Source organism: Salmo salar, chromosome 09 (genome assembly GCF_965601325.2).
Source record: "Salmo salar chromosome 09, fSalSal1, whole genome shotgun sequence".
Lineage (NCBI taxonomy): Eukaryota > Metazoa > Chordata > Actinopteri > Salmoniformes > Salmonidae > Salmo > Salmo salar.
The window spans coordinates 61,058,225-61,073,120 of record NC_138299.1 but is presented as its reverse complement, the minus strand read 5'-3'; the positions used below and the strand labels follow the sequence as shown (position 1 = coordinate 61,073,120).

Below are 14,896 nucleotides of genomic sequence, written 5' to 3'. Positions count from 1 at the left end.
CTAAAGCAGTGAATAAAACAAACTTAGGGAGGAGGCTTCTAATGTTAACATGCATGAAACCAAGGCTTTTACGGTTACAGAAGTCAACAAATGAGAGCACCTGTGGAATAGGCGTGGAGCGAGGCACTGCAGGTCCTGGATTAACCTCTACATCACCAGTGGGCCAGAGGAGGAGTAGGATAAGGGTACGGCTAAAGGCTATAAGAACTGGTTGTCTAGTACGTTCGGAACAGAGAGTAAAAGGAGCAGGTTTCTGGGCGCGATAGAATGGATTCAAGGCATAATGTACAAACAAAGGTATGGTAGGATGTGAGTACATTGGAGGTAAACCTAGGCATTGAGTGATGATGAGAGAGATATTGTCTCTAGAGACATTTAAACCAGGTGATGTCATCTATTATGTGGGAGGTGGAACTAAATGGTTGGTTAAGGCATATTGAGCAGGGCCAGAGGCTCTACAGTGAAGTAAAACAATAATCACTAACCAGAACAGTAATTGACAAGGCATATTGACATTAGGGAGAGGCATGCGTAGCTGAGTGATCATAAGGGTCCAGTGAATGGTTGGGCTGGCTGGAGACACGGCAATTCAGACAGCTAGCAGGCCGGGGCTAGCAAGTTAGCAGAAGAGAAACGGATCTATTCAGTTTGACCCAAGTTTAACAATTTAAAATGCAATGCTACCAAATACTAATTGAGTGTATGTAAACTTCTGACCCACTGGGAATGTGATGAAAGAAATAAAAGCTGAAATAAATCCTCCTCTCTACTATTATTCACATTCTTAAAATAAAGTGGTAATCGTAACTGACCTAAGACAGGGAATTTGTACTAGGATTAAATGTCAGGAATTGTGAAAAACTGAGTTTAAATGTATTTGGCTTAACCTCTTGAGGATACCCTAGGATAGGGGGCGCCACAGCGCATTTTGAAAAAAAATCGTTCCCATTTTCAACGGCCTACTAATCAAACTCAGAAGATAGGGCATGCATATACTTATTATATATGGATAGAAAACACTCTAAAGTTTCTAAAACTGTTTGAATGGTGTCTGTGAGTATAACAGAACTCATTTGGCAGGCAAAACCCTGAGACATTTTCTGACAGGAAGTGGATACCTGATGTGTTGTATTGAGTTCTAACCTATCCCATTGAAAAACACAGGGGTTTAGGAATATTTTGGCACTTCCTATTGCTTCCACTAGATGTCGCCAGTCCTTTCACAGTGGTTTGAGCCTTATAGAGTCAAAACTCAGTGAATGACAGGAGTTTGAAATTGGTCACAGGGGATGGGCCATCACCATTATGACGCCGGCGGCCATGTCTGCCCCCACCTTTGGAAACGGTTTTAAAGGCAGTGAAATCATCCCCCTCGAATCTTATTGGCTCTCTTGGTGTTAGTGGCCCTGAACATTTATTTTATACAACGTTTGACATGTTTGAACGAACCTACATGCGCGAGGATTGCTTTCAGTATGAAGTGCAGAGCTGCGTTTGGAGAGAGCCATAGGACGCGCTACCAACATCAGGCTAATGGAACGTGAAGTATGGACTTTTTGACCGAAAATACATCTGTTGTGGACCTGGGATGCTTTCTGATGAAGACAACTAAAGGTAGGCGATTATTGACAATATTATTGAAGATGAGATGGTTCATACTGTTGCATCCAAGATGGCGCCGAGCACTGTATATTAGCTGATTTTCTGAGTATCGCATCTCCTTTTATCGCAAAGTGTGATTACCCAGTAAAGTTAATTTAAAATCTGGTATGACGGGTGTTCTCAAGAGATATTCATCTATAAATGTTAGATTGACAATATACATTTAAAAAATCGTTATAGTATAGCAATTTATTGAAACGTAGCATTGTTTACCGGGACGCTTTTGAGGGGAAATTAGGTAGTCAACGTCAGACAGAGATGTAAAATGCTGTTTTTATATATAAATATGACCTTTATTGAACAAAAGAATGCATGCATTGTATAACATGATGTCCTAGGGGTGCCATCTGATGAAGTTTGTAAAAGGTTAGTGCTACATTTAGCTGTTTATTGATAATATGTGATGGAAGTGGTTGGTCGGAAAATGGCTATGAAGCTGCTTTTTACGATGGACTCCTAATTGGCTATGATTTTTCCTGGATTTTGATCGGCGACGGGATCAGATGCTCAAGAGGTTAAGTGTATGTAAAGTCCCGACTTCAACTGTATAAACATCAAGTTACCAATAAATGTCTGTTTTCATATGTAGCTACAGAAAACTTGTTGTTATGGGGCTTAAAAATAGAATCCGTAGCTGTGAAACGACAACGTCCATTTGCAATATTACAACAAAGATGTTACTCCAAACACCATTTTTCCCTTTGGACATCATTGCACATCACGGCACGTGATAAAACAGCAGAGAGTGTACTATAATTTACCACGACGCAAGATCCTCCTCTGCCCCATTTCAAAAAACGAAGCAAAAACAATAACAAATGCACCTGGGGCGACCAGTGGCACTGTCTGAATGATGGCAAACTTTTCGGTCCTTCCTTTCTCCAATTTCTTTTTAAAGCCTGTAAATGTGTGAATTCATATAGCTACAGTACACTAGTGGTTATGGGGTGGTTATAGGAAAGGGGGGCATGACGACAATATTCTAGGTCCCTCCTTCTGCTGTTTCTTTTTAAAGCTCAGGCCACAGTAGTGCTTGGCACCTCCATGGCTCCATCTGCTCCGAACAGAGAAGACAGATGACTCTGGTACCACTTAATAGACACAAGAGACACAGATTGCTTTTCCTCAGGTGGCTCTGAATGCCTTTGAGTGCTATCTAGGCATTTCATTTGCATCTCCAAACCCTAGTGCCTGCGGAGGCAAGGTTAATGCAGACGCACATTCAGTCGTTGCCGTGCCGGGACAGAGACGGATGTGCCAAAGTGGTGCACTCATGAATGCACACACACACACACACACACACAGGAATACACAAATAAAGACAAATACACAGACAATGACACACACACACACACACACACACACACACACACACACACACACACACACACACACACACACACACACACACACAGTGATGATAATGAGATGCAAGTGGCTCACTTGTTGTCTCTCTAACTGTATCCACAAAGGAATTCCCATCCCGGGCAGCTCTGTAATGTTATAAATAATATTAACCATCACCAGGCTTGCATGGGTCTAGGCACGGCTGTGGAATTTGCATATGAGGTGTAGAAGTGGTGACATAAACCTGCGTCTTCAACACATTTCGCATGCTGCTGTAATCAATCTTTACCATTTCCATTGCGTGGTTTCCTGTTACATTGCAATCCTTGCTGTCACTCGTATTCTGAAGCAAATTGTAAAAAAGTTACAAAATAGTTGCAGAAACTGGTTGATTCTGTTGCTGGAATATTTACAGAATATTTTGTATATTATATACACTGCTCAAAAAAATAAAGGGAACACTTAAACAACACAATGTAACTCCAAGTCAATCACACTTCTGTGAAATCAAACTGTCCACTTAGGAAGCAACACTGATTGATAATACATTTCACATGCTGTTGTGCAAATGGAATAGACAACAGGTGGAAATTATAGTCAATTAGCAAGACACCCCCAATAAAGGAGTGGTTCTGCAGGTGGGGACCCCAGACCACTTCTCAGTTCCTATGCTTCCTGGCTGATGTTTTGGTCACTTTTGAATGCTGGTGGTGCTTTCACTCTAGTGGTAGCATGAGACGGAGTCTACAACCCACACAAGTGGCTCAGGTAGTGCAGCTCATCCAGGATGGCACATCAATGCGAGCTGTGGCAAGAAGGTTTGCTGTGTCTGTCAGCGTAGTGTCCAGAGCATGGAGGCGCTACCAGGAGACAGGCCAGTACATCAGGAGACGTGGAGGAGGCCGTAGGAGGGCAACAACCCAGCAGCAGGACCGCTACCTCCGCCTTTGTGCAAGGAGGAGCAGGAGAAGCACTGCCAGAGCCCTGCAAAATGACCTCCAGCAGGCCACAAATGTGCATGTGTGCTCAAACGGTCAGAAACAGACTCCATGAGGGTGGTATGAGGGCTCGACGTCCACAGGTGGGGGTTGTGCTTAAAGCCCAACACCGTGCAGGACGTTTGGCATTTGCCAGAGAACACCAAGATTGGCAAATTCGCCACTGGCGCCCTGTGCTCTTCACATATGAAAGCAGGTTCACACTGAGCACGTGACAGACGTGACAGAGTCTGGAGACGCAGTGGAGAATATTCTGCTGCCTGCAACATCCTCCAGCATGACCGGTTTGGCGGTGGGTCAGTCATGGTGTGGGGTGGCATTTCTTTGGGGGGCCGCACAGCCCTCCATGTGCTCGCCAGAGGTAGCCTGACTACCATTAGCTACCGAGATGAGATCCTCAGACCCCTTGTGAGACCATATGCTGGTGCGGTTGGCCCTGGGTTCCTCCTAATGCAAGACAATGCTAGACCTCATGTGGCTGGAGTGTGTCAGCAGTTCCTGCAAGAGGAAGGTATTGATGCTATGGACTGGCCCACCCGTTCCCCAGACCTGAATCCAATTGAGCACATCTGGGACATAATGTCTCGCTCCATCCACCAACGCCACGTTGCACCACAGACTGTCCACGAGTTGGCGGATGCTTTAGTCCAGGTCTGGGAGGAGATCCCTCAGGAGACCATCCGCCACCTCATCAGGAGCATGCCCAGGCGTTGTAGGGAGGTCATACAGGCACGTGGAGGCCACACACACTACTGAGCCTCATTTTGACTTGTTTTAAGGACATTACATCAAAGTTGGATCAGCCTGTAGTGTGGTTTTCCACTTTAATTTTGAGTGTGACTCCAAATCCAGACCTCCATGGGTTGATAAATTGGATTTCCATTGATTATTTTTGTGTGATTTTGTTGTCAGCACATTCAACTATGTAAAGAAAAAAGTATTTAATAAGATTATTTCTTTCATTCAGATCTAGGATGTGTTGTTTAAGTGTTCCCTTTATTTTTTTGAGCAGTATATATGTGTGTGGGTGTATGTATGTTTTCTAAAAGTGAAATGACCATAAAATTTGAATAAACTGCATGTCTCTTATAAGATGTGCAACCTTGCTATACAACTATAATGTGATAATGCGATTCAGTGTGATTTCAACAGCAATCTGCAGTGCAAGGGAGAAAAAACAATTTCCTTTTGGCTGTTAAAAAGCATAGTCACACACAAGCATATGCAAAACACCACTACATTAATGCTGGTTGCAACTCCGAGATTCCCTAGGGCAATGGATAAATTAACTCAGAGTAGGATAAAGCCCAAATAAAGAGAATGATCCCCATTGATACTGTATTCAAATTCGTCGGAATATAACAAAACACATTGTCTTTATTCAGTGCTAAGAGTGTGTGTGAATGCAAGGACACTCGAGCAGAGGAAATTGTTTACGCGAGGATCTCTTCGAATGGGTGCCGAGTGCAGAGCAGCGTGCCCTGTGGCTGAACGCTTGCCTGAATAGACAGAGGGTAGTGTTGAATAGAGCGCACTCTCTCGATTTGTACCTACAGCTACATTTGAAAGGCCTGTTTTCTGTGCACGATGCTTCTATTCAGAACTGTATACAGTGATTTAACAAACACAAATCCAACAAGCTCATGTTTTACACATCATAAGACAGTGCTCGATGTCTCTGTGCAAAATCGGTACATGTCTATTATGGTACAATACTAAAGAGTGGATTTGTTTTATTCATTCCGGCCTCAATGTACACATAATGGAAGAGAGTAGATGATAATAGTCAGGATCAGGTGTGTGTGTGTGCGTGTGCGTGCGTGCGTGCGTGCGTTGGGGAGGCTTTACTGTACCTTGGACCAGTTGACCCTCTTCATGACGGCCTCAGGCTTGTAGGTCTTCTTGGCCTCCAGTCCATAAGGCAGCTTGATGACAGGCATGGCCATCATAGGAGGCGGAGGGATGCCCGGCGCCCCGGGGATGGGCGGGGGAGGTGGGGGTCCACAACCAGGGGGAGGGGGTGGCCCTACTCCTGGAGGTGGCGGGGGTGGAGGGGGCATGCCGGCCATGCCAGGAGGAGGTGGAGGTGGGGGAGGAGGGGGAGGGCAGCCGCCTGGTGGGGGCGGAGGCGGGGGAGGGGGTGGGGGTGCCAACCCCCCCGGCAGAGGTGAAGGTGGGACTCCTGTCCCAGCCGCCGCTGGTCCGGCCGTGATCTGAAAAGACGGGAAAGCAATGTTAGAGACGGGACACAACATTCCCGTCATCCCTGCACTCATGTCATCCCTGTTTCTCATAGGCCGGGGACCTGGAGGTCAGAGCTTTTACCACCATTACATGCATTACACTAGTCCGGCTAATGCACCTGGGTGATGGGTGAGGATGGAGGTAGGGGTATTTAGGGGGAAAAGGGATGGGCATTATCTTACTCACTTCAATTACAGATGATTGCCTTGACCCTGTGTGCGTGTGTGTGTTTGTGCGTCTTTGCACTTGCGCACGTGCGTGTGTATATTTGTATGTGTGAAGAGAGTTGATAAAAGCATGTCTGGGGACTATCGTCCTAGTGCTATCGTCCCTTGGGCTTGAGCCTTATTGCAATGGTAGCAGTCATTTTCTGGAATGAGCACTATCAGCCAGCCAGAGGCCAGCACCTCACACTGGAGAAAGTGGGTCGCTCGGCTCCCAAAGACTGCCAGACACATTAAATATGTACATACATAAACAAGAACCTAATGAGCAGTAGGTAAATATTGCAGGAAGGTATGTCACCTTTACCATTAGAAGAAGTATGTAGAGCTCTCATACATGTTGAGTTCGTTGGTGGCGACGTGTGTGGATGGAGCACAGTGAGTGTGCAATATCTGTACAGTACAGAGTGTGAGAGTGTTTCAGTGTGTGTGTGTGTGTGTTTAAAGCACCCCATAGCCCACAGAGGATGCCCTCACATGGGCAGGATACACACAATAAAGGGCAGATGTGTGAAAAGACTGGGCATTGGGCGACACATGTTCTACAGGGGACGCTGCCAGTAATTAGTAGTGGGCCTCTAAAAGCCATTATAAACTGGGTGGTTCAAGCCCTGAATGCTGATTGGCTGAAAGCAATGGTATACGGTCTGACAAACCATTTATTTTTACTCTCTAATTACAGTTGTTAACAGTTTATAATAGCAATAAGGCACCTCACGGGTTTGTGGTATATGGCCAATATAACACGGCTAAGGGCTGTATCCAGGCACTCGTGCCTAAGAAAGCCCTTAGCCGTGGTACAGTATATTGGCCATATACCACACACCGTATGCCTTATTTCTTAAATATACACCCTTCAGAGGTCACCCTTAGAGTATATACAGTGCATTCGGAAAGAATTCAGACCACTTGACTTTTGTTACATTACAGCCTTATTCTAAAGTGGATAATTACATTTAAAAAAAAATGTCAATCTACACACAATACCCCACAATGACAAAGCAATAAACACATTTTTAGAAATGTAGGAGAAATAAAAATTATAAATGGAAATATCACATTTTCATAAGTATTCAGACCCTTTACTCAGTACTTTGTTGAAGAACCTTTGGCAGTGTTTACAGCCTCAAGTATTCTTGGGTATGACGCTATAGGCTTGGCACATCTGTATTTGGGGAGTTTTGGTACCCTTCCCCAGATCTGTGCATCGACACAATCCTGTCTCGGAGCTCTACGGACAATTCCTTTGACCTCATGGCTCGGTTTTTGCTCTGACATGCACTGTCAACTGTGGGACCTTATATAGACAGGTGTGTGCCTTTCCAAATCATGTTCAATCAATTGAATTTACTACAGGTGGACTCATTTTGAGTCTCACAGCAAAGGGTCTGAAAATTTATGTAAATAAGGTATCTGTTTTTTATTTGTAATACATTTTTTTTTTTTATGTTTTCACTGACATTATGGGGTATTATGTGTAGATTGATCAGGAACATGTTTTATTTAATACATTTTAGAATAACAAAATGTGGAAAAAGGTAAGGAGTCTGAATACTTTCCGAATGCACTGTAAACATGACTCTTTAGGGCATTATGACTATGTCATTAAGGCTTTATGAATGATTAATGAATGCTACATTTCACCACTCAATAAGTGAAGTGTCACACAAAGCAGAAAAGGAAAAAGTATAGCCCATATTTATGGTGACTTCTGTGATTCTGAAGTCATTCTGGTTAGAGAAAATGTTATTGTGTACTTAAGGAAAGATTATCAACCCAATTCTCACTAATTTCTTCACATGAGAGGAGCGCCGTGTCTGAGTTCATGATGTTTTTAATTTAATCAGACGCCAATATATCTGCATTTTGCTAATAGATTAAGTGTATGAGAGAAATATAGCCACCTGAAACTGAGTTGTTAATGAAGAAACGAACGGAATGCTAACGGCATCTATTGCAGTGGGGTTCTGCGGGTAGACAATGTATTGTATCAAATCCTCACATACTTGAACACTCATTCCCTATTGACGCGTGTGTGTACACAGTGTATATGCAACCGACATCTTAACCATTGGGGAGAACCCAGGGGATTGTCTGGCCACGGTTTAACTCCTAGATAAGAAACGCTGCCTCTGCCATCTTGAAGCCGACAAGATGGGCCTCATAAAGGAAGGCTATTAGGCGGTAGACAGGGGCAAAATTAAACCCATTACTGATAAGACAGAGACCAGCCAGTCCTTTGACAAGGCTGCCCTATCATACCGCTCTACAGCATAAACAGGTTTTTATAATCATTGATAAAGGCGGTGGGGGGGGGACGACAATTAGACAGCCTATGGCATAGATAGGATTTGACCTTTGGGATTGATTAGAAGACAACGGTCTTTTTTTCCAAAAGTTTGTCCCACAGCTTTTCCACAACGTCATTTCCAAAAACCAATTTCGCTACCCCCCACTCGGTCGATTATGTGGGTAATGTGGGACCAGTCTCATTTTTAAAGGCATTACAATTACAGAGTGTTTGATTACACAATGCCAGCAGTGGATAGTTTATTAGGTAGGAAATTAAAAAGGTGTAGAGTGGTGAGGAGCGTTTGAAGCCGGCTGCCCCAACACCCATCGACACCCATATAGGTCTGTCAATCTCTGAGCCCGTCGTGGCCCATTTTCTTTTTTAAGATTAATACGAAAGAATGAAAGCAAATTAGCTGCTAAATGAGAGCACCGTCGTTTCTGCATTCTGGAGCCCTCTGAGCCTCCTAGCTCTGGCTGCTCCCGCTCACTTGTTTTCCCTCTCTCTCTCGTCCCGCTGCGCTCTGGGCCCTCCAGCCTCGTCTACGGAATGCTAATCAACCCAGCGTTCGAGAGCGCCCGAGGGATCCACCGCCATCATCTCTCCGCTCTCCTCCGCCTTCTCCCACAGGTAAATCACTGGTGTACCATTCCTTTCCTACACCATAAAATCATATCATCAAGCATCTTCCAAAACCTTCTACCTAGCAACATAGCTTTGTTTGGGTTTTATTGGTTTCTCTGGTTGAAACAACCACACTGAACAAAAATATAAAAGCAACATGCAACAAATTCAAAGATTTTTCTGAGTTACAGTTCATATAAGGAAACCAGTAAATTTAAATAAAATCATTAGGCCCTAATCTATGGATTTCACATGACTGGGAATACAGATATGCACATGTTGGTCACAGATACTTAAAAAAAAAGGTAGGGCGTGGATCAGAAAACCAGTCAGTGTCTGGTCTGACCACCATTTGCCTCATGCAGCGCAACACATCTCCTTTGCATAGAGTTGATCAGGCTGTTGATTGTGGCCTGTGGAATGTTATCCCACTCCTCTTCAATGGCTTGGTGAAGTTTCTGGATATTGGCGGGAACTGGAACACACGTCTATCCAGAGCATCCCTTCTATGCTCAATGGGTGACGTCTGGTGAGTATGCAGGCCATGGAAGGACTGGGACATTTTCAGCTTCCAGGAATTGTGTACAGATTGTGACATGGGTACTTTATCATGCTAAAACATGACATGATGGCGGCGGATGAATGGCATGACAATGGGCCTCAGGATCTCATCACGGTATCTCTGTGCATTCAAATTGTGATTGATAAATTGCAATTACGTTCGTTTTCCATAGTTTATGCCTGCCCATACCATAACCCCAACGCCACCATGGGGCACTCTGCTCACAACATTGACATCAGTAAACCGCTTGTCCACAAGACACTATACACGCTGTCTGCCATCTGCCCGGTAAAGTTGAAACCGGGATTCATCTGTGAAGAGCACACTTCTCCAGCATGCCAGTGGCCATCGAAGGTGAGAATTTGCCCACCGAAGTTAGTTACGATGCCAAACTGCAGTCAGGTCAAGACCCTGGTCAGGATGACTAGAATGCAAATAAGCTTCCCTGAAACGGTTACTGACAGATTGTGCAGAGTTTCATCAGCTGTCCGGGTGGCTAGTCTCCAACGATCCCGCAGGTGAACAAGCCGGATGTAGAGGTCCTGGGCTTGCATGGTTACACGTGGTCTGCGGTTGTGAGCCGGTTGGATGTACTACCAAATTCTCTAAAACAATGTTGGAGGTGGCTTATGGAAGAGAAATGAACATTCAATTATCTGGCAACAGCTCTGGTGGCCATTCCTGAAGTCAGCATGCCAATTGTGCACTCCCTCAAAACTTGAGACATCTGTGGCATTGTGTTGTGTGACAAAACTGCATATTTTAGAGTTGCCTTTTATTGTCCCCAGCACAAGGTGCACTTGTGTAATGAACATGCTGGTTAATCGGATTATTGATATGCCACACCTGTCAGGTTGATGGATTATCTTGGCAAAGGAGAAATGCTTACTAACTGGGATGTAAACAAATTTGTACACAACATTTCAGACAAATAAGCTTTTCGCGAGTATGGAAAATGTATGGGATCTTTTATTTCACCTCATGAAACATGAAACCAACACTTTACATGTTGCATTTATATTTTGTTCAGCATAAGAGGCTGTTTATAGACCAATGGTGCTGTTTTTTGGCTGGGTCTTGGCAGCTCTAGCCTGGTCACTGATCATTGCTAGATGTGAGTCAGAGAGAGCTGAGGCGGGGTGAGCAATGCCTCCTAATTGCTTCCTGGCGGCTATCCTTCTTGCTAGGCGCATCTGGGGCTCCGACTATTGTAGGAGAGTGGAGTGATATGGAATCTAATCCGTTCATTGAGGGATCCACAGCTTCTAGAACTCGACAGGGGGGGGAGGTCAGACGGGTGGGTAATTAACTTGGACTATTATGCAATTAAACCTTCCCCCAATTTTGGCTCTAATGAGCAAAGCATATATTCAATTATAAAGTGTTTATTGGGGAGAATTACATCACAACAGTCAAATGTCCACATTTGATTATCTTCTATGGAACACCTCAGTTGAGAGGTTTCAAGTGCATCTCCCAGATTCATATAATCCATATTTTTGTTAAGTATGATGCAAGAAAATGAAACCTCATCGCAATCTCCAAACTTCTTTCTCCAATTAAAGACCAAGAGTGTGGCCCTATTATCAGATTCTGTGTTTTCAAAGGAATATAATGTAGATCACTGCATAATTATCAAACATCAATCATATGCAAAGATCAGAGCAAACATCATACTTGACCATGAGGGTGAGTTGATTGAGTTTCTGGTTGAAGATTAGGTTTCTCAATGTTCAGGCAATACCGGTCAACCATGTTAACAGAAAGAAAAAGGGAAGGGAGGGACCCGGATGCAAAGGGATCACCCACCTGCACCTTGCTCACAGCTTCACTGATGAGTTTCTGAGCCTCTTTAAGCTTGTTTGTCTCGCTAGTTAACTGGACAGATGGCAAACACAGACAAAAAGGACACACAGACACACACACAAACACAGAGAGCAACAGAGAGGGACACAGAAAGGGTGGTTAGCTAGACAGAGAAAAGGAACAACAGTACTTTTGTTAACAGAGGCTAACATCAAACACAGAAAAAAAGGTAAAGCAGAAGGGTAAGTTAGAGAGAAATTCCCTGATACAGTTGCGCGTGTGTGTGTGTGTGTGTGTGTGTGTGTGTGTGTGTGTGTGTGAGAGAGAGATGCATCTGTACTACCTGTCAGATGGTATACTAAGATCACATTTATTTAATATCCTCAAACAAACAAATAATTTGCAGCATTAAATTGTCACCATCCCATAAAGGTGTACTGGGTATTAGATTAAAAAAACCTAGTCATCTGCAAAGTATAGTTGAAACAGCCATTTATATGACAACACAGTGGTTGACAAGGATTTGTATCCTCAAAATCCATTCAATCCCTTTGGAACGCTATGTTGTAATATATTCTAGCAAATCACACTCCCCACTTTTCCATCTCATACAGGTGAAGTCGGAAGTTCACATACACTTAGGTTGGAGTCATTAAAACTTGTTTTTTCAACCACTCCACAGATTTCTTGTTAACAAACTATAGTTTTGGCAAGTCGGTTAGGACATCTACTTTGAGCATGACACAAGTCATTTTTACAACAATTGTTAAAAGACATATTATTTCACTTAATCACCATTCCAGTGGGTCAGAAGTTTACATTACACTAAGTTGACTGGGCCTTTAAACAGCTTGGAAAAATCCAGAAAATTATGTCATGGCTTTAGAAGTTTCTGATAGGCTAATTGACATCATTTGAGTCAATTGGAGGTGTACCTGTGGATGTATTTCAAGGCCTACCATAAAAATCAGTGCCTCTTTTTCTTGATATCATGGGAAAATCAAAAGAAATCAGTCAAGAAATCAGATACAAAAATTGTGGACCTCCACAAGTCTGGTTCATCCTTGGGAGCAATTTCCAAATGCCTGAAGGTACCACGTTCATCTGTACAAACAATATTACGCAATATTACGCACCATCGGACCACGCAGCCGTCATACCGCTCAGGAACGAGATGCGTTCTGTCTCCTAGAGATGAACGTACTTTAGTGCGAAAAGTGCAAATCAATTCCAGAACAACAGCAAAGGACCTTGTGAAGATGCTGGAGGAAACATGTAAAAAAGTATCTATTTCCACAGAAAAACGAGTTCTATATCGATATAACATGAAAGACCATTCAGCAAGGAAGAAGCCACTGCTCCAAAACCGCCATAAAAAAGCCAGACTACGGTTTGCAACTGCACATGGGGACACTTTTTGGAGAAATGTCCTCTGGTCTGATGAAACAAAAATAGAACTGTTTGGCCATAATGAGCATCGTTATGTTTGGAGGAAAAAGGGGGGGGGCTTGCAAGCCGAAGAACACCATCCCAACCGTGATGCATGGGGGTGGCAGCATCATGTTGTGGGGATGCTTTGCTGCAGGAGGGACTGGTGCACCTCACAAAATAGATGGCATCATGAGGAATGGAAAATTACGTGGATATATTGAAGCCACATCTCAAGACATCAGTCAGGAAGTTAAACCTTGGTCGCAAATGGGTCTTCCAAATGGACAATGACCCCAAGCATACTTCCGAAGTTGTGGCAAAATGGCTTAAGGACAACAAAGTCAAGGTATTGGAGTGGCCATCAATCACAAAGCCCTGACCTCAATCCTATAGAACATTTGTGGGCAGAACTGAAAAAAGTGTGTGCGAGCAAGGAGGCTTACAAACCTGACTCAGTTACACAGCTCGGTCAGGAAGAATGGGCCAAAATTCACCCAACTTATTGTGGGAAGCTTGTGGAAGGCTACCTGAAACATTTGACCCAAGTTAACTTCTTTGGGATAGGTGGCAGTATTTTCACGGCCGGATAAAAAAAACGTACCCGATTTAATCTGGTTACTACTCCTGCCCAGAAACTAGAATATGCATATAATTAGTAGATGTGGATAGAAAACACTGTTTGAATCGTGTCTGTGAGTATAACAGAACTCATATGGCAGGCCAAAACCTGAGAAGATTCCATACAGGAAGTGCCCTGTCTGACAATTTGTTGTCCTTCTGTTGCATCTCTATCAAAAATACAGCATCTGTGCTGTAACGTGACATTTTCTAAGGCTTCCATTGGCTCTCTAAAGCCGCCAGAAAGTGGAATGGGGTGTCTGCTGTCTCTGGGCGAAGAACAGCAGGAGAGTTTGTAAGTGGTCAGCCTGGGGACAGTGAGACTGGAGATGCGCGGTCACGAGACTACAATTTTTTTTCCTTTTAGCCTTTGAATGAATGCAACGTTGCCCGGTTGGAATATTATCGCTATTTTACGAGAAAAATAGCATAAAAATTGATTTTAAACAGCGTTTGACATGCTTCTAAGTACGGTAATGGAATATTTTGACATTTTTTGTCACGAAATGTGCTCAGGTCACTTCGGATAGTGACCTGAACGCACGAACAAAACGGAGCTATTTGAATATAACTATGGATTATTTGGAACCAAAACAACATTTGTTGTTGAAGTAGAAGTCCTGGGAGTGCATTCTGATGAAGAACAGCAATCCAATTTTTCTAATTGTAATTCTGAGTTTAGTGAGCCCCAAACTTGGTGGGTGTCAAAATAGCTAGCCGTGATGGCCGAGCTATGTACTCAGAATATTGCAAAATGTGCTTTCGCCGAAAAGCTATTTTAAAATCTGACACCGCGATTGCATAAAGGAGTTCTGTATCTATAATTCTTAAAATAATTGTTATGTATTTTGTGAACGTTTATCATGAGTAATTTAGTTAATTCACCGGAAGTTTTCGGTGGGTATGCTAGTTCTGAACATCACATGCTAATGTAAAAAGCTGGTTTTTGATATAAATATGAACTTGATTGAACAAAACATGCATGTATTGTATAACATAATGTCCTAGGAGTGTCATCTGATGAAGATCATCAAAGGTCAGTGCTGCATTTAGATGTGGTTTGGGTTTATGTGACATATATGCTTGC

The 14,896-nt window shown here is 43.4% G+C and overlaps 1 protein-coding gene across 4 annotated transcripts in view; it reads right to left on the bottom strand.

Annotated features, from left to right (window-relative positions):
- Window positions 1–14,896, bottom strand: part of LOC106611507 (protein diaphanous homolog 2) — a 686,561-nt gene that overhangs the window by 451,739 nt on the left and 219,926 nt on the right. For all 4 annotated transcript variants that reach the window (XM_082955835.1, XM_082955838.1, XM_082955836.1 and 1 more), the window contains one exon: window positions 5,861–6,220. In XM_082955835.1, the coding sequence (XP_082811961.1) occupies window positions 5,861–6,220 (360 nt within the window). The remainder of the gene's footprint in view (window positions 1–5,860; window positions 6,221–14,896) is intronic.